The sequence below is a fragment of the Hemitrygon akajei genome, chromosome 21, assembly GCF_048418815.1.
Source record: "Hemitrygon akajei chromosome 21, sHemAka1.3, whole genome shotgun sequence".
In the NCBI taxonomy this organism is placed as follows: domain Eukaryota; kingdom Metazoa; phylum Chordata; class Chondrichthyes; order Myliobatiformes; family Dasyatidae; genus Hemitrygon; species Hemitrygon akajei.
In genome coordinates, this window is record NC_133144.1 from 19,776,710 (window position 1) to 19,797,758 (window position 21,049).

The 21,049-nt window shown below is 42.6% G+C and overlaps 1 protein-coding gene across 1 annotated transcript in view; it reads left to right on the forward strand.

Moving 5' to 3' along the window:
• The window catches only part of man2c1 (mannosidase, alpha, class 2C, member 1), a 106,267-nt gene extending 85,544 nt beyond the window's left edge, over window positions 1–20,723 (forward strand). The window contains exons 20-26 of the mRNA XM_073024944.1: window positions 1,041–1,197; window positions 1,282–1,425; window positions 7,773–7,882; window positions 10,652–10,731; window positions 15,348–15,499; window positions 19,414–19,517; window positions 20,487–20,723. Of these exons, the coding sequence (XP_072881045.1) occupies window positions 1,041–1,197; window positions 1,282–1,425; window positions 7,773–7,882; window positions 10,652–10,731; window positions 15,348–15,499; window positions 19,414–19,517; window positions 20,487–20,598 (859 nt within the window). The 3' untranslated portion in view covers window positions 20,599–20,723. The remainder of the gene's footprint in view (window positions 1–1,040; window positions 1,198–1,281; window positions 1,426–7,772; window positions 7,883–10,651; window positions 10,732–15,347; window positions 15,500–19,413; window positions 19,518–20,486) is intronic.
• The last annotated feature ends 326 nt before the right edge of the window (window positions 20,724–21,049 follow it).

A 21,049-nucleotide genomic window follows, 5' to 3' on the forward strand; every position in this document is an offset into this window, starting at 1 on the left:
CGCTGTCCAATTTCTGCACCTCCCCAGAGTTCTAGGGAAGTTTATTTGTTGAATCCGGTGAAACCCAGTTTTTTTTTTGTAATTTAGTTCTAAAATTCTTCTGATCACATTTGGCATTTGGTCACCTGTTCACAGTGCCTTTGTGAGTAGTTAGACTGATAAAATTGGGGAAAAAAACCATAAAATTATAGACATATTTGATAATGGTTAACAGAAGGTGCTTTCTAACAAAATTAAAATATTGTAATTTGTCTGTAACATAAAATGGTTAGTATTTTCCCTGGAATGTGAAAGTTTGGCACTTTCTTTTCTGAATTGTACTGTATTCACCACACATCCCCCACCCAACAGTCAGATCATCATCATTGCTGTTTTGTGCCTGTTGCAGATAAACATTGTTATGTTCTCAGAGCTGTTGTGCTTCAGTCACTAACTCACACATTCTCTCCGGAGAAGTAGTAATATTGACCAATTAATCAAGGTCAGATTTAGATCTTTCCCCTTCCAGGTAATTTTACAAGGACCAATACTGACTAAGTATAAAAGGCCAGTCCACCATCACAGTATAGCCTAACAATTGATAGACTTACAATCCCGAGGTACCTTGGAGCTGTTTACATACAGTAAGGAAATTGCAACATGCTGCCTCAGTTGTAATGTATAAAGCTTGCAGCTATTTTTTTCCCCCCCAGCAGTGAACTGTAAACAATGAGATGATGATGTCTAGATAATCCTTTTAGTGGCCATCGAGGAATAGATAGAGATCTGTCCTGTCCTTCATATCATGGCAAGGGATACTTTGCCTTCAGCTGGGAAGACAAATAGACCCTGGTTTTACTCTGTCACTCAAAAGGCAGCACATACCCCTATCAGTACAGCACCGGGAAACCTGAATTGACTGTGGTGTCATTTTGGGAAGCCATATTTTGCTTATTCACCAGTCAAAGTGTTACTGTCCCACATGACAATGCCTTCGTTTGAACTTGGGTGGTATTGATGCTTGGTACAACTGAACTGGCACTGTAATGTTTGCTCATTAGGAAACCTATCGTCCAAGTACTGCAACCTCCAGAGGTCGTGTGCTCAGGTGGGGTCAGGGGAAGTATAAGGCACTCCATCCGTATCAGTGAGTCCAGCAAGATTCGTCAGGAAATCATACTGGATGCCTGCTGTCCCTACGTTAAGTTTAAAACTGAGGTGAGCAGATAAAGGGAATCGAGAACTTTCAGCGAGCTTGTGTATTTCATGAGTCTTTGCACTAAGCAGTGTTTCTCTGTGTAGGTTGAATGGCATGAAACGCACAAGTTTCTGAAGGTGGAGTTCCCCACAACAGTGCACAGTCCCAATGCCACCTATGAAATCCAGTTTGGACACCTTCAGCGTCCGACACACCGCAACACTTCGTGGGACTGGGCACGTTTTGAGGTACCGATGTAACGCAACTCCCTTGTGCACACTCCCCACAATAAACAGAAGAGAAAAAAGCCCAAAAATTCAGTATGCTTTGGAACTGAGGTTGGGTGACCGCTTCAGGAAACACTTGTGTTTAATTTGTAAAGGCCCTTCTGAGCTTCCCATTTTCTAACACTTTAATTTTCCATCCTACTCCTTCTCCAACCTATCAGTCTGTGGTCTCCTGCACCGCCACAGTCAGGCCCAAGGCATGCTTGAGTATCTATACCCCATTTTCCATCTGGGCATCGTAACTTTGTGGATTTAAAACTAAATTCTACAACTTCAGGTAATTTTATTTCTCTATTGCTGTCTGTGATATTGGCCCAGCTTATTTGTTTTCTTTTTACTGCCCCCTTTGGGTGTGGAGCCTAACCTACTGCCCACGTTTCACACCCCTACATTCTTTAGTCTACATTCTCTCTGTCTCTCTGTCTGTGCTCCCATTCACCCAGTGTCCAGATCACCTTTGTTTACAGCTCATCCCTTGGTCACCCAGTTTTACCCCACTCTTCTTGCAGCATAACAAGTTTCTTTTCTTCCCAGTTCTGAGGAAGTTCCCGATTCAGTGGCCTGAATCTTTGACTCTTGTTTCTCTTCCGACAAATGCTGCCTGATTTGTTGAGTATTTATAGCATTTCCTGTTTTTATTTCAGATTTGCAGCATCTCCGGTCTTTTAGTTTGCTTTTTACTTTCTGAAAATTCCTAGCAGCGATAGAGTCATGGAATGAAGCCTTTCAGCCCACTGAGTCCATACCGACTATCATGCACTTATTTGCACATATTCTATACTAATCCCATTTTGGAAATATTCTCCCCATATTTCCGTCACCTCCCACTAGATTCTGCAGGAGAGAGAAACCGATAACTTTTCTGCTCAGCCTGTTTTCAGCTCCCCGTGGGCACTGCCTGACCAGCTGAGTACCGTATTTCCAGCAGTTTCAGTTTTATTTCCAGTTTCCAACAGCAGCAGCATGTTGCTTTTGAATTGTTTAGCAGTGTGTCATGAAGCATTTCTTCATATTCTTTACATCCTGTCCCAACTCCTGCCTTTTCTCCAAAGTAGTTAAAGGAAACCTTATTTGCTTCTGTCATAATGCATTTGTTTTTAAAGTAGGCTGGTGAGATTGACATCAGTAGTGAGTAAGTTATTGGAAGTTATTGTAAGGGACCACATATTACAAGCTTTTGGATAGACAGACTGATGAGGGTTAGTCAACATGAGTTTGTGCATGGATGGCTGTGTCTAAGTAAGAGTTTTTCAAGGATGTTATGAGGAAAGTTGATGAAGTTAGGGCAGTGGATGTTGTCTATATGGACTTTAGCAAGGCCTTTGACAAGGTCCCACATGGGAGGTTGGTCAAGAAGGTTCAGTCACTTGGCATTGAGGTAGTAAATTGGATTAGACATTGGCTTTACAGGGAAGCCAGAGAGTCGTAGTAGATGCTTACCTCTCTGACTGGAGGCCTGTAACTAGTGGTGTGCCACGGGGATCAGTGCTGTGTCCATTATTGTTTGTCATCCATGTCAACAATTTGCATGATAATATGGTCAATTGTATCAGCAAATTTGCAAATGTTACTAAGATTGAGGGTGTACTGCACAGTGAAGGAGGCTATTAAAACCTACAGCGGGATCTGGATCAGCTAGAAAAACGGCCTAAGAAATGGCAGGTAAAATTTAATGTAGACAAGTGTGAGGTGTACTTTGTGAGGACAAACCGGGATAAGTCTTCCATGGTCAGTGCTAGGGCACTGTGGAGTGCAGTAGAACAGAAGGATCTGGAAATATTGGTGTGTGGCACTTTTGTGCTTGAGGGGTATCTCTGTCCTTTGATGATGTCAGGGGATGTTAGCATGTATGGAATTGGACTTCGAACTATGGACTTTTTCAGTCCTATGGTTTTTATATGCTGTGTTTTTGCCCATTCTTTCTTTCTTGTTTTGTTTTGCGAGGGGAGCGGGTTGGGCGGGGGTCGATGCTCTTGAGTTTTGGGTGGGGGAGAGTGGGTTGGGGGGGTTGATGATCGTGTTGCCATTTTTTGTGCAGGGGGTGGGTTTGCCGTTGCTCTTTAAACTGACCCATGGTTTTCTTTATTTTGTGGCTATCTGGAAAAGACGTATCACAGAGTTGTATAAGGCATATACAGTTGCAAGAGAAAGTTTGTGAATGCTTTGTAATTACCTGGTTTTCTGCATTATTGACTCATTAGATGTGGTCTGATCTTCATCTAACTCACAATTATAGACTAACACAATCTGCCTAAACTAATAACACGCAAATAATTGTACTTTTCATGTCTTTATTGAACACATTGTTTAATCATTCACAGTCTAAGCTGCAAAATGTACGTGAACCCTTGTACTTAATAACTGGTAGAACCTCCTTTAGCAGCAATAACCCCCATGAAACATTTCCTGTGGCTGCTGATCAGTTGCACAAAAGTAAGGAGGAATTTTAGACCATTCCGCCATACAAAACTGTTTCAGTTCACCAATATTTCTGGGAAGCTTTGCATGAACAGCACTCTTAAGGTCATGCCACAGCATCTCAATTAGGTTAAAGTCTGGACTCTGACTTGGCCATTCCAAAACATGAATTTTCTCCTTTTTAGAGCATTGTTGTTGATTTACTCTTGTGTTTAAGATTATTGTCTTGTTGCATCATCCAACTTATTAAGTTTCAGGTGACGGACCTCTACCCTAACATTCTCCTGTAAAATGTCCTGATACAATCTTGAATTCATTGTTCCCTCAGTGATTACAAGTTGTCTAGGCCCTGAGGCAGCAAAGCAGCTCCAAACCAGGACACTCCTTCCGCCATGCTTCACACAGTTGGGTAAACTTTTGGTGTTGGCGTGCAGTGCCCTTTTTCCTCCAAACATAGTAGTGTGCATTTCTGCCAAAAAGTTCAACTTTTATCTCATCTGTCCACAGAACATTGTCCCAGAAGTGTGGTGGAACACCCAGGTGGTCTTTTGCAAACTTGAAATATGCAGCAATGTTTTTTTTTTTTGGAGAGCAGTGGTGTCCTTCCATGAACATCATTCTTGTTCGGTGTTTTTCTTATATGAACAGAGACTTTAACAAGTTCTAGAGATTTCTGCAGGTCTTTTGCTGTTGCCCTTGGGTTCTTTTTCCATCTCCTTCAGCATTGCACATTGAGCTCTTAGTGTGATCTTGGCAGGATGCCCACTCCTAGGGAGAGTAGCAACAGTACTGAATTTCTTCCATTTGTAGACAATTTCTCTTACTGTGGACTGATGAACATTTCAGTCTTTAGAAATGCTTTCGTAGGCTTTTCCAGCTTGATGTTATCTCTACAATTCTTCTAAGGTCCCCTGAAGGTTGTTTTGATCGAGGCATGGTGCACATAAACTAACCTTTCTTGAGAAGAGCCGGTTCTGTCAGTAACTTGATCTTGTATGTCTTTTTTATAGGGCAGGCACCTCTACAACCCACACCTCCAATCTCATTTCATTGATTGGAACAGCTGACTTCTTTTATAGAAGGCATTACCCTAGAGGTTCACATACTTTTTGAATCTAGATTGTGATCGTTTAAATGGTGTATTCAGTATTGATGAGAAGTACAATTGTTTGTGCACTATTAGCTTAAGCAGATTCTGTTTGTCTATTATTGTGACTTAGATGAAGATCAGACCACATTTTATGAGTAATTAATGCAGAAAACCTGGTAAATTGCAAAGGGTTCATAAACCTTTTCTTGCAGCTGTGTACTTTGATAATAAGTGAATCTTTGTACCTTTGAATACAGATCCATAATTCTTATAAAGGGGCATCACAGGTAGACAGGGTCATAAAGAAAGCTTTTGATACATTGGCCTTCATAAATCGAAGTACTGAGTACAAGAGTTGGGATGTTATGTTGAAGTTGTATAAGACATTGGTGAGCCCTAATTTGGATTATTGTGTGCAGTCTGGTCACCACCTAAAGGAAAGATGTCACTAAGATTGGAAGAGTGCGGACACAAACTACAAGGATGTTGCCAGGATTTGAGGACCTGAGTTATAGTGAAAAACTGAATAGATTAGGACTTTATTCCCTAAAGCTTAGGAGAATGAGGGGTGATTGATAAGGGTATACAAAATTGAGGGGTATAGATAGAGTAAATGCAAGCAGGCTTTTTTTCACTGAGGTTGGGTGAGACTAGAATTAGAGGTCATGGGTTGAGGGTGAAAGGTGAAATGTTTAGGGGGAACTTCACTCAGAAGGTGGTGAGAGTGTGGAACGAACTGCCAGTGGAAGTTGTGGATGTGGGTTAGATTTCAACATTTGGGAGAAATTTGGATAGGTACATGAATGGGAGGGGTATGCTTGATGAGTCCAGGCAGAGTAATTGTTTGGCTCAGATGAGCTGGGCTGAGGTGTCTATGCTGTAGTGCTTTCTGACTATTTATAGTTACTGAGTGCACGGTGCAATTATAGTTTCCCACAGTTCTCCTACCCTGCTGACCTTCCTGGGGTTTACTCAAACAGTCAATCCTGCATTCCCAATCTATTCTGGCTCAATTCTAGCAATGTTGAGGTTTTAAAAGGTTTCAATTCATAAGTTACCGTATTGTGCGTGAACTGTGAATCCTTTGGAAGTGACTAATCTCTATAAGGTTGCTCTGTAATCTGCACTTTAGCTTGATAAATTATGTGCAATTATTCTTGAAAGATTGAACTACTGTAGGCTGCAAAGTGCTGAGAGTTTCAAACAGTGTAATGTATTTTGGCAGAGGAAGTGGGGAGAGAGGCAATAAACACTTTGGCTAAAAAGCATTGGCTTCTGACACCTATCAGAAAAGTCCAAATCCACTGGAGATCTTCGTGCTTTTTGTGTCCTATGGTGAAAACAGTGGGAGGTGGATGTTTTGTTGTCTGTTAGATCAATGTTTTCGTACATCATGCTCATCATCTGAGCCACTGGGCTGTCAACGTATGATAGGCTGCCAGGCTGAATGTGTGCGGAGGTGCCGTGCCTCATTTCTTTCCTCTGCAGTTAGTTTTCTCACCATTCTGGACATGAATTACTCAGTCAGGCACATCTAAAGTGAATTATTTCCTCCTCCTCCTCAATCACTGTCGAGTTGCAGATCTCCAGATAACACAGGCCCAGTGCTTGGTCTGCATGGAATGAACAGGATGAAGACAATGGACTGTTTTAAGCTCAGTGCTTATGCATTATTACTGGGGCTGACCATCTTACGTCACTATTCCTGCCAGTGTTTTTCCAAGACATTTACGTTGACCCACCGAGACCTAATGTCATCCTTGGGGAGGAATTACTGATGTGCCAGTGTAAATTAGCGTTAGTTCAACTGAACTGACTCGCATGTATCCTGGGTTCATGACCACGTCTACTGTTGCCTAGGTCTGTCACAGTTAGAGCCATCAACTTTTCTGAATCACTTTTCACAATCTTGCCTCAACTGCTTTGAATCAAAATACTTTTTAAATTTAAAAGTAAGCATTTTTGTAACAAATTGCATTTAGAAAACACCCCTAATGGAGCAAATCAATCCCAGCAGCGTCACAAAGAATTATCAAATAAATTCTGATATCTCTTTGATAATCCAGTCTAGAAAAGGTCTCAGTCCTGAAACATTAACGATCTTCTCACAGATATTGTCAGATCTTCTGAATGTTTCCAGCAAATTCTATTTTATTTAGGATTTCTAGCATCTGTGGTTATTTTTTAAAAACTTTTCACTTACTGAAAGAGAGAAGCTTCGTTTTAGTGGATTTGGGAGCGTAGCAGCAAATTTTTATCAATGCATCATAGAAAGCATCTTATCTGGATGCATTACTCTGCATGTGACCACAAGAAACTGCAGTTGTGGACATAGCACATCACAGAAATCAGCTTCCTCTCCATGGACTCTGTCTATACTTCTCGCTGTCTCCGCAAAGCAGCCAGCATAATCAAAGATCCCACTCATTCCGGAGTCCTTTTTCCTTTCTCTCCCGTTGGGCAGTAGATACAAAAGCTTGAAAGCACACACCACCAGCCTCAAGGACAGCTTCTACCCCACTGTTATAAGACTATTATAAGTTCTCTAGTACAAAAACTTGGACTCACGACCTCACAGTTGACTTCATTAAGATCTTACACCTTACTGTTTACCTGCACTGCACGTTCTCCGTAGCTCTTACACTTTATTCTGCATTGTTGTTGTTTTATCACATTCCACGTCCGTGCGCTGTGTAATGATCTGGTCTGTATGCACCGTATGAAAGAAAAGCTTTTCACTGTACATGAGACTAATAATAAACCAATTCCAATTCGAAAACTATGATACTTTGCTCCCTAGGTCTGGGGACACAAGTGGGCTGATCTGTCGGAGCATGGGTTTGGCGTCGCATTGCTTAATGACTGCAAGTATGGATATTCCGTGCATCGCAACATAATGACCCTCTCCCTGTAAGTACTCCGTGAAAAACCGATTTATCGCCACCAAGATGGCCATAACAGTACGACCTATAAAATAGCCGACTAAATATTCACTGTTAAGTCATAGAATCTAATAAAATATTTTACTTTGCAAAATGGTGGGTTTTTAAAGCCCTCCAAAGTTAATCCTGGATTTAATTTCTGCTCGTGGATGGAACTGCCAAAGGGTTGGTAGGGTGCTTTGTGTTGCTTCTGAGTTTAGTCATGGTTATGAAGGACGAACCTGTTTATAGTTGGCATACTTCACTGCCCCAAAACCAGCTAATAAACAATCGTTCTGTTCCTTGTTTGCTATAGCCACTGAACCAATGTTAGGAGATAATGCAGCTTGGATCATTTAAGAGGATTTGTGGCAGATTATGTGAAAAACACTGGCTCTAAATTTAACACTATTTTCTTATGATCATAAGCTCTTTGCACACCCGCTGTTGGCCAATGTATCAAATACTGGGCTTCTATATTTTAGTAAGAGAATTAGACCACAGTTGTGCTGGTCTGTGGGGAACCCAAAACTTGGCTCATAAATTCAAAGCAAACTGGCCCTGAAAACATCTATAAACTGAGGCTTGAAAGAGACCTGGAGGATCAACTAGAAAAATCAGATTTAAACTTCTGCCAGTGAAACAGGTAAACGGGTGTCAATGTCTGGAGGGAAAGGCTGGCTCGCTCGTCAAGTGCAAATTCACAGCTGGAGTGTTCGGGAAATGATAGATTGGTTATTAAATTACTGAACTGATAGTCTAGAGATTTGGACCATCTGGAGACATGGGTTTAAATCCCGTTGTGGCAGCTAATTAAATCATGTATTTTTTGGAATGATCCATTATCATGAAACTAATGGAAATACATTTGGTTATTTTCCTGAGGAGAATCTCTCCCATGTGGAGGCATGTAGAGTCACAAAGGCACACATCACAGAAACAGGCCCTTTGGTCTAACTTGTCTGTGCTGACCATTTACCTGTGTTTGGTGCCTATCCCTCTGAGCCCTTTCCTTTTATGTACTTGGCTAAATGCCTTTTAAATGCCACAATTGTACCCAACTCCATCACTTTCCTCTGACAGCTTGTTCCAAATACCCACTACCTTCTGTGTGAAGAAGTTACCTCTTAGGTTCCTTTTAAGCCTTTCCCCTCTTGTTCACCTTATCGATGACACATGGAAACCTTATAAGTTTTATACCATCCCACCTTAGAAATACCTGTCCTGTTCTTCACCATAAACCAGTGCTCTCTGTCCAACAGCACTGTGTAAATATTATCTACATATCGCTCACGGCCATTTTCAAGAGCTTGTAGGAAACGGGCACTAAAATGGCCCTGCTATAGAAGTGGGAAAAAGGAACATGACAACGGTGTGATGCATTGTTATCTGTCCTCTAAAGTGGACTAGTAATTTACCCTGCTATATCATCTCTGTACTCCACTTTCAGGAGAGGAACAAGCACAGTAAAATCTATGTGGGGATGAATATTCTTCCTCCCCTCATCTTCATGGTTGAGATCACAAGTAGTAAACATTTCTCTGTGATTTAATCTCCGCCCCAGCCGTGATCCAGTAGCGCAAGAGGACGAGCAGAGTGCAGGGAGGCTCACTAGTCACTGGAAAAAGGACTGTGCAGACCTGGCTCTTGCTGTTCCTGTGCTGTGTAAAATCACAGTCTTCCCCAGTCTGTCCAACTGAATTCAAACAGTGTCAGCTCTTTCATTAGAACTCTCTAAATAGAATCTCTTGTATAATCGCCCCAGAAGAAGTAGATCAGTTTCTTAAGCCTGTCTAAGTTGCTAAGCTTGTGGAGCTTTTACAGGTCCACTGTATTACCCAGTATATTAATCAGTAACACGAGAGATAAAGTTCAGTCAGTTTAGGGTCCATCCAGATGTTTCACTATCATTAGTTCCACAGGTGACCGGACTCAAATTCATCAGAAACTCATTTGTACCATGCCAGAGAAACCCCAAATAACTATTGTCTTCATGTTACCGTCACTGACTTCTGTCTACTCTTCTCATTGACTCCTCCATGGCTGTTACCACTTGTGGACTGTGATTCGGCAGTCGTCCTGGTTTAGTTCTTAGAGAGGTCCCAAGCGTTTCCTGTTCAGCTTATGTATACTGTGTGGGAAGTCCATATCAACACATGTCCTCAGTGGCAGATGGTGTATGAGGCACTGGAAAGGCTTTCCTTATGAAGATATACTGAGACTATTTTGCTCTCTTTTTGTGCTATTTATTATATATTTCTTATTGTAACTTATGGTAATTTTATGTATTGCACTGTACTGCCCAAAACAACACATTTCCTGACATATGTCGGTGATAATAAACCTGATGCTGATCTGAAGCAAGGTACTAGTGATGAATTAGTGGCTAATTTAATAAGGTTTGCAGGTTTCCTGGGGACTATTTTAGGGTGAACAGGTCTTTAGTTCTTACCCCAGACATTAGTAACAGCAGGTGATTAAATGGTTATTGAATTTTATTGGTGTACAGTTACCTCTATGTTCCAGTATCACACAGTGTCCTGCCATTAATCCGTACCCATCAGTGATAAACAGGGTGGGTTAGTGGGACTGCAGCATTGGAACAGCATGGGTGCCACGCCTGCTGGGCCCATGGGGAGCCTGTGGGACTGGCACTGTTAGTAGAATCACCAGCTCGTGGCAGTGATGTAGAAGTCAGGCGGACTTCACTTGGATCCCAGCACGGTAGCTGCCTTGACAATTCTGTCTTTGTTTGCAGATTGAGATCGCCAAAGTCCCCAGATGCCATGGCTGATATGGGTCAGCATCAGTTCACGTACGCCATCATGCCCCACACAGGTAAATATTTAGGGGAAAAGTGACGTCTTTGAGAAATACCCAGATTTTACAATAAACACATAAGTGAGTTCCAGGGGTGCAGTGAGGGGGAGGCAGACTTTGTTGGGGTCCTGAACACAGCTTCAGATTACAACGAATTACAGTGACTTAGGAAAACACATCTTTGTGCACAGCAAGGTCACAAAGTTATAGGAAATTATTTTGCTAAATTTTTGAATATATAACAGTGCAGTCCAGGTAAAGAGTCATTAGGACTGTTCTAGTTAGCGAGTAAGCACAAGAAGTGGGTACGCTACCTGTGGAGAAGATCGGGACTGGTTTAGATTCACAGCACAGAAACGGGCCCTTCGGCCCAACTTGTCCATGCCAACCTATTAATCTGCTTAGTCTCATTGATCTGCGCCTGGACCATAGCCCTCCATGTATACCTATCCAAATTTCTCAAATCCACCACTTCTGCTGGCAGTTTTTTTCCACACTCTCAATCACCTTCTGAGTGACGAAATTCCCTCTCATGTTTCATCCCAGTTTCATCCCAATTGTTCATCCCAGTTTGGCAAAAGAATAAACCAGGGAAGGTAGTGCACCCGTGGCTGACAAGGGAAATTAGCGATAGTATCAAGTCCAAAGAAGAAACATACAAATTAGCAAAAAAAAGCAGCACACCTGAGGACTGGGAGAAATTCAGAGACCAGCAGAGGAGGACAAAGGGCTTAATTAGGAAAGGGAAAAAAGATAATAGAGAAAGCTGGCAGGGAACATAAAAACTGACTGTAAAAGCTTTTATAGATATATGAAAAGAAAAAGATTGGTCAAGACAAATGTAGGTCCCTTACAGTCAGAAACAGGTGAATTGATCATAGGGAACAAAGACATGGCAGACCAATTGAATAACTACTTTGGTTCTATCTTCACTAAGGAGGACGTAAATAATCTTCTGGAAATAGTAAGGGTCTAGTGAGATGGAGGAACTGAGGGAAATACATGTTAGTAGGGAAGTGGTGTTAGGTAAATTGAAGGGATTAAAGGCAGATAAATCCCCAGGGCCAGATGGTCTGCATCCCAGAGTGCTTAAGGAAGTAGCCCAAGAAATAGTGGATGCATTAGTGATAATTTTTCAAAACTCCTTAGATTCTGGATTAGTTCCTGAGGATTGGAGGGTGGCTAATGTAACCCTACTTTTTAAAAACGGAGGGAGAGAGAAACCGGGGAATTATAGACCGGTGAGTCTGACATCGGTGGTGGGGAAAATGCTAGAGTCGGTTATCAAAGATGTGATAACAGCACATTTGGAAAGAGGTGAAATCATCGGACAAAGTCAGCATGGATTTGTGAAAGGAAAATCATGTCTGACGAATCTTATAGAATTTTTTGAAGATGTAACTAGTAGAGTGGATAGGGGAGAGCCAGTGGATGTGGTATATTTAGATTTTCAAAAGGCTTTTGACAAGGTCCCACACAGGAGATTAGTGTGCAAACTTAAAGCACACGGTATTGGGGGTATGGTATTGATGTGGATAGAGAACTGGTTGGCAGACAGGAAGCAAAGAGTGGGAGTAAACGGGACCTTTTCAGAATGGCAGGCAGTGACTAGTAGGGTACCGCAAGGCTCAGTGCTGGGACCCCGGTTGTTTACAATATATATTAATGATTTAGACGAGGGAATTAAATGCAGCATCTCCAAGTTTGCAGATGACACGAAGCTGGGTGGCAGTGTTAGCTGTGAGGAGGATGCTAAGAGGATGCAGGGTGACTTGGATAGTTTAGGTGAGTGGGCAAATTCATGGCAGATGCAATTTAATGTGGATAAATGTGAGGTTATCCACTTTGATTGCAAGAACAGGAAAACAGATTATTATCTGAATGGTGGCCGATTAGGAAAAGGGGAAGTGCAACGAGACCTGGGTGTCATTGTACATCAGTCATTGAAGGTGGGCATGCAGGTACAGCAGGTGGTGAAAAAGGCAAATGGTATGTTGGCATTCATAGCAAAAGGATTTGAGTACAGGAGCAGGGAGGTTCTACTGCAGTTGTACAAGGCCTTGGTGAGACCACACCTAGAGTATTGTGTGCAGTTTTGGTCCCCTAATCTGAGGAAAGACATTCTTGCCATAGAGGGAGTACAAAGAAGGGTCACCAGATTGATTCCTGGGATGGCAGGACTTTCATATGAAGATAGACTGGATCGACTAGGCTTATACTCACTAGAATTTAGAAGATTGAGGGGGGGATCTTATTGAAACGTATAAAATTCTAAAGGGATTGGACAGGCTAGATGCAGGAAGATTGTTTCCGATGTTGGGTAAGTCCAGAACGAGGGGTCACAGTTTAAGGATAAAGGGGAAGCCTTTTAAGACCGAGATGAGGAAAAACTTCTTCACACAGAGAGTGGTGAATCTGTGGAATTCTCTGCCACAGGAAACAGTTGAGGCCGGTTCATTGGCTATATTTAAGAGGAAGTTAGATATGGCCCTTGTGGCTAAAGGGATCAAGGGGTACGGAGAGAAAGCAGGTACAGGGTTCTGAGTTGGATGATCAGCCATGATCATACTGAATGGTGGTGCAGGCTCGAAGGGCTGAATGGCCTACTCTTGCACCTATTTTCTATGTTTCTATGTTTCCCTTAAACAGTTCACCTTTCACCCATAAACCATGACATCTAGTTGTAGACTCACCAAACCTTAGTGGAAAAAGCATGCTTACATCTGCCCAATTTATACGCCCTCATAATTTTGTATACCTCTATTAAATCATTCCTTATTCTCCTATGCTGTAAGGAATGAAGTCCTAATCTATTCAACCTTTCCCTGTAACTCAGGTCCTCAAGTCCTGGCAACATCCTTGTAAATTTTCTCTGCATTCTTTCAATCTTATTGATATTATTCTATAGGTAGATGAAAAAACTGCACACAATACTCCAAATTAGACCTCACCAACGTCTTTTACAACTTCAACATAACATCACAACTCCTGTACTCTTGATTTATGAAGGCCATTGTGCCAAAAGCTCTCTTTATGACCCTTTTTCCCCATTTAGAATCTGCATAAATATATTGAAACTACTGCCATTATGATCACTGGATGCCAAGTGTTCCCCCTGCACAAACTGATGTCACCTTCCTATCCATAAGATTGATACCAACGTGGACCACGAATACTGGCTGCTCACCCTCCCACTTAAGAATGCAATGGACTCAATCTGAGATGTCCCTGATCTTGGCACTCGGGAGGCAACATAGCATCCAAGGAATCTTGTTCTCATCCACAAAACCTCCTGCCTGTTCCCCTAACCAATGAAATTCCTATCACTACAGATCACCTCTTCTCTCCGTTTCCCTCTAAGCAACAGAGCCAGACTCATTGCCAGAGACCTGACCTCTGTGGCTAGGTCATCCTCCTCCAACGGTGCCCAAATACTGTAGTTGAGGGGAACGTCCACAGAACTACTCTGCGCTGGCTGCCTGTCCTCTTTCCCCCTCTTGACGGTCACCCGATTACTTGTGTCCTGCACATTGGGTGTGACTACCTCCCTGTACATTATGTCCTGTCAGTCAACCCCTTTGCCTCCCGGAGTTCATTCAGCTCCTCCAACTCCTTAACACAGTCTGAAAGAAGCTACAACTGGATGCACTTCTTGCGGGTGTGGTTATCAGGGACATTGGAGGTCTCCCTGCCTTCCCATGTGCCAAAAGAGGAACGTTTTCCATGGCATTTCTACTGCTGTAACTGTGTAATAAGAATGAAAGATAAATTAAATGAAGAAAATTACCTGCAGCCTCTGCCTCCCCTTGGCTTCTATGAGCCAAAGCCTGAACTCCCTACACTACACTGGCCCGCTCCCACAATGGCCACTCCGCTTAAACTTAACTTCTTTTAGTGGTCCTTACCAAGAGCCTAATTTTGCACACTTCAACATTTCCGAGAGAAGTATGGTGTGCAGAATGTCCTGACTGTCCCTGTTTGCATGCTTTTTAAATCTCTCTTTTGCTATGCACACTCCAATGTTGCCGAGAGAGAATGTCCTGACTGTTAGTGGGAAACTGAATGAATGAAGAATCACTTAACACCCAGGTCTGTGCCAGTCATCATAGGTTTTTATTGTTTTACATTGGTGAGGAGTGAGGCTGAAAGCCCCTGGCAGCTTCTCCGCTCAACAAGTAAAACCAATACTTGCATACATGTTCTCCAGTCTGTCCCAGCTAGCTAAAATCAATCACAGCTCATATATTACATATATGACCAGTTTAGAACCACTGAGTTTACCAGATAAGAGACCACCTGTCCTTAGTCGTGTACAGTGAACCCTCATATTCAGAATTCCTTTGGGCTGATGAAAACTCTCTTCATCGCTGCTTCTGCAGTAACCACAGTGGTCAAGTCCCTCAGTGTTAAATACAATCTGCATTTCTCCATTTTGTGGCACTGTGGTTGCCTCTGCCCTGGTCTACTCCCAACAGTCCCGTTATTGGACCCTCTGAGCGAGGAATGCTGACTTGTATCTGAACTAGAATTGAATGGCTAACCTGATGGTTTTAAACCGTTGCTGTTTTTTTTTACTCTATTCCTAGTGTCAGCTGTAATGCTAGTCCTGAGTGCCTGTGCGGTTTTCTCTGCAGGTTCTTACCAAGAGGCCAACGTGATCCAGTTTGCCTACAACATCAACTACCCCTTGCACGTTGTACCTGCTGAACCCAGTGTCACTGCCCCCCGTTCTTGGAGTGCGTTTTCGATCCTATCTCCTGCTGTGGTTCTCGAAGCTATTAAACAGGTGAGAGTACTGGAGAGCTGTACACAAAGCACTAGAGGAACTCAATGTGTCATGCAGCATATGTGGAGGAAAATGGGCGGTCAGAGTTTCAGGTGGAGACCCTTCATGGGAACTGAAAAGGTAGCGGGGGAGTTAGCCAGTATGAAGGGGAAGGGGGTGGAGGAAGAACTAGCAGGTGATGGGTGGATCTAGGTGAGGAGGGAGAGTTACAGAGGACGAGTTGAACATATTTTTAAATCCAGTCTTTAATTGTGCAATATTTCTGTAGTTCACAATGAAACCGAGGAGGTATCACTGCATCAAAGAGTAACTGATTTTTTTTTAGTAAGTTTGATAGCATATTGGATATTAACTCAATAACTTAAGGCCATTAGATATAGGAGCAAAATTAGGCCATTCAGCCCATTGAGTCAGCCCCTCCATTTCATCATGACTGATCCATTTCCCTCTCAAACCCATTTTCATGCTGCCTTCCTGTAACCTTTCATGCCCTGACTAATCAAGAACCTATCAACCTCCACCTTAAATACGGCCACTGACCCGGCCTCCACAACTGCCTGTGACAATGAATTCCACAGATTCACCACCCTCTGGATAAAGGAATCCCTCCTCATCTCTGTTCGAAATGGACGTCCCTCTGTTCTGAAGCTGTAGCCTTTGGCCCTAGACTCCTCCACCATAGAAAACATCCTCTCTATCTAGAATAGGTTTTAATGAGATCCTCTCCTCGTTCTTCTCAAGTCCAGCGAGTAAAGGCCCAGAGCTTTCAATCGCTCCTCATCCACTAAACCTTTCATTCCCGGAATCATTCTCACACACCTGCTCTGAACCCAGTCCAAAGTCAGCACATTCTTCTTTAAATAAGGGGCTGAAAACTGCTCACATCCTTCAAGTGAGACCTCACCAGTGCTTTATAAAGCCTCAACATCACATCCTTGCGTTTATATACTAGCCTTATTGAAATGAATGCTCACATTGCACTTGTCTTCCTCAACACCGACTGAACCCGCAATTTAACCTTTAGACACAAGGACGCCCAAGTTCCTTTGCACCTTGGATTTTTGAATTTTCTCCCAGTTTATAAAATAGTCCAGGCTTTTACTCCTTCCACCGAAGTGCATAACCATGCAACTTCCTGACACAGTTCCATTTGTCTCTACTTAGCCCATTCTCCTAATCTGTCCAAGTCCTTCTGCAGCCTCCCTCCTCCTCCTACGCTACCTGCCCCTCTGCCTATCTTTGTCTCATCTGGAAACCTGGCCACAAAGCCATCAATTCAGTCATCCAAATCATTGATATACAACGTAAAAGGAAGTGGTCCCAACACTGAACTTTACGGACCACCACTAGTCCCCAGCAGCCAATCAGAAAAGGCTCCCTTTATTCCCATGCTTTGCTTCCTGCCAATCAGCCAATGTCCTATCTATGCTAGTATCTTCCCTGTAATACCATGGACTCTTTCCTTGTTAAGCAGCCTCCATGTGCAGCACCTTGTCAAAGACCTTCTGAAAATCCAAATACATAACATTTGTCTATTCTGCTTGTTATATCCTCAAATAATTCTAACAGATTTGTCAGGCAAGAGTTTTCCTTAAGTAAACCATGTTGACTTTGGCCTATTTTATCATGTCCCTCCAAGTACCCTGAAACCACAGCCTTAACAATCCACTCCAGCATCTTCCCAATCACTGTCAGGCTAACTGGCCAATTATTTCCTTTCTTCTGCCTCCCTCCCTTCTTGAAGAGTGAAGTGGAATTTGCAATTTTCTTGCTCTCTCAAACCATTCCAGAATCCAGTGATTCTTGAAAGATCATTACTAATGCCTCCACAATCTCTTCAGCTTTCTTTTTCAGAACCCCGGGGTGCAGTCCATCTGGTCCAGGTGACTTATCAACCTTCAGACCTTTCAGCTCCCCAAGCACCTTCTCCCTAGTAATAACGATTGCGCACATTTCTGTCCCCTGACACTCTTGAAATTCTGGCATACTGCTAGTGCCTTCTGTAGTGAAGACTGATGCAAGATACTTAATCAGTTCATCTGCTATTTCCTTGTTCCCTGTTGCTATCTCTCCAGTGTCATTTCCCAGCGGTCCAATATCTACCCTCACCTCTCTTACTCCTTATATATCTGAGACACATCCAAGAGGACCACACCCTTGTCATGGTTTGGAGGCTTGCGAGCCTCAATGACCTGGAGAGCTATGTTGGCTGGAGTCAGGACTTCACGCTTTGGCTCTTGGTAGGGTCAGCCAAAGCCAAAAAGGTCCACTGGTCCTCCAGGTTCAGGGGTTCAGCTTAAGGCTAACAACCCTAACTGATCGGAAACAGCAATGAAAAGTCCTTCTACGTCTAGTGTGATGGTATTGCTGAGTCTTCAGTAGTGAAAACTGAGCAACTGACACAATGAAGGAAGCCCTGAACACCGTCAGAGATGGAGGACCTTCATTGCTGCCCTGAACGCCAATGGCATAACGTGCGGTAGAGATACCTGAAATAACTTTTGGTATTCTCTTTAATATTGTTGGCTAACTTACCTTCATAGTTCATCTTACCCCACCCCCCATGGCTTTTTTAGTTGCCTTCTGTTGCTTTTTAAAAGCTTGCCAATCCTCTAACTTCCCACTAATGTTTGTTTTATTTTATGCCCTTTCATTTGCTTTTATGTTGGCTTTGACTTCTCTTTCCAGCCACGGGTGTGTCATTGTGCCTTTAGAATACTTACTCTTCGTTGGAATGTATCTATCCGGTGCCTTCTGAATTGCTCCCAGAAACTCCAGCCATTGCTGCTGTGCAATCACCCCTGCTAGTGTTCCCTTCCAATCAACTGTAGCCAACTCATCTTTTTTTAGGCCCAAAACATTGACTGTTCCATAGATGCTGTCTGGCCTGCTGAGTTTCTCATGCCTCTGTAATTCCTTTTATTCTATTGTAATACCGATACATCAGACTTTATGTTCTCCCTCTCAAATTACAGGATGAATTCTATCATTTTATGATCACTGCCTGCTAAGGATTCCCTTACCTTCAACACCCTAATTAAATCTGGTTCATTACACAACGCCCAGTCCAGAATTGTTGATCCCCTAGTGGTCTCAACCACAAGCTGCTCTAAAAAGACATCTGTAGATATTCTACAAGTTCTCTGTCTTGGGATCCAGCATCAACATGATTTTCCCAATCTACCCATTACCACAATCTACCAAATTTCCCATGACTTTCGTAACATTATCCTTAACCAGAGGCACAAGTTTCAATTCCTGTCTGTTAGGCAGGAATTTTAACTTAAAGAGATACATTAAATGTGGAACACCAAGCAAGAGGATGGGTAGTAACCATCAGTGTTGTGGATTGCTGTAAAATCCTGTTAGGTTTATTGATATCCTTTGGAGAAGAAATCTGCTGCTTTGCTGAGTCTGGCTGTATTTGATTCAAACTCAAAGTAATTCTGTTAGAGATTACTACCTCCTGAATGTGTTGCAAGTCAAGTAGTTCACGAATAATAATGTGACTTTGCCATGACCAAGTCAGTTTTTAAAGAGATTACTACCTCTGGAATGGTTTGCAAGTCATGTAGTTCACGAATAATAATGTGACTTTGCCATGACCAAGTCAGTTTTTAAAGAGATTACTACCTCTGGAATGGTTTGCAAGTCATGTAGTTCACGGATAATAATGTGACTTTGCTATGACCAAGTCAGTTTTTAAAGGTTTACCTTGATGCAGCCAAACACCTTCATCTTTCACCTGGAGGGATGCTAGTATGACTGCTGCTATTAGTGCTATGTAGGGAAAAGATCTGTAGGTGAAATATTCTTTGAACCTTGCAAAAGATCGTGACTCCCTGAAGTGAATTTTTACTGTATAGAGGAAGGCAAATATTTTGTGAACTGATCCTTGCTGTTCATTCTGATAGGCTGAAGACAGGAAGGATGCTCTAGTTATCCGACTGTACGAATCTCACGGTAGCACAGTGGACACTTGGTTGCACACTTCACTGCCTGTTAAACAAGCACTTTGGTAAGTAGTGGTGAACGTTGTCAGTAAACAAACTGTAGAATCGCACTTAGATCAAAGGTTATTGTGGGAAAGCGCAGATAACACATATAGAGATCACAGCTGAAATACTCTGTATTATTAGTCTTTGTGCTTAAGGAAGGGTGTAAATGGGTGGGAAACAGTTCAGAGGTTTACTGGAAAGGTGTAGTATCTGGAATGGGCAGGACGAGGGTTCAACAGGCCAGGCTTGTACCCACTACAGTTTAGCAGAATGAGGTGTGACTTGATTGAAACATTGATAAAACCAGAGGCTGGTTTAAAGAAGGCTGCCTATTTAAGCAGTTTGTTGAGTCTCTGGCGATCTCATGTCAAGGTCAATGGAAGAAGAATCTTTGAAAATTCTTAAGGCAGAGATAGGTAGATTCTTGATGAGTGAAGGGATGATGGCTTGGTGGGGCTCAGCTGTGTGCTAATTAGATCAGCTGTGGTCTCGTGAAATGGTTGAGCTTCCGCCAATTGGTCCTGCTGCTGTTAGTAAAACTCGTGGAGGGCATACATCAATGCAGGTTGGTTTAATAACCAGAATGGGTGAGAAAAGGAAATACAGCTCTCATTTTGTTACAGGGTGAAGGCATTAGTGTGTACAGGTTAGACCTACTTGTGGGGATGTGCGAGATGTGATTTATGTTCAGTGTTCTGGCTGGTACCAGATTCCTGGTTACAAAATAGTGGGGGCAGGTGTTTGTTCTTGCCTCAATCATTAGCTCAGCTCATCTCAGGTAAACAGGATAAGTTTATGTACCTTCCTTCAGCTGAAAACAGACCTCACCGTGATAGGAAATCGATTGGATTTCATGCTCCTTTGTTCAAGGGCTGGGGCATATTTGTAACTACAGCTCAGGAAGTTATGTACATTCAGTAGCAATTATGCTGCAATCTACTTGGGTCTTCTGAATTTACACCTTAATATTTACTGCTTCCCTTTGGCAGGTGTGACCTCCTGGAGCAGCCACTGGCAGCCAAGCCTCTTCCCATCAAAGATTTTAAGATAAAACTCTCCTTCACTCCATTTCAGATCCGTTCCATGATTCTCATTTTCTGATGTTGTAATGTACAAATGGTATCATATGTAATTAACACTTTGATGTATTGAGATTCTTCTATACATAGAATCATGAACTCTGTGCTGCACAGTGACGTGAATAAAGAGCATACTCTGACAAAGTATTTCCCCTCTCCATTATCTATCATTTCCTGTCACTGATTTACTGCTTTTGATTGGAGATGAGGTTAGTGTGAGTCCTTATGCACAGCTCTGCAGCAACGCTGACTTGTACTTTGCATTGCTGAGCAGTAATCAGACCATTAGCAGGAAGCGTTTAGGATGGAAGGCTACTGTGATATTTGCAGCAACTCATCTGGACAGACAGCATCTCCGGCTGGAGATGCCATTAACATTTCAGGTCCAAGGACCCTACTCTGACAAACTGATTTCAACCGGAAATGGTACTCGTTTCCCTTCCCGCACCCGCTGAGTTTTTATGCCATCTGCA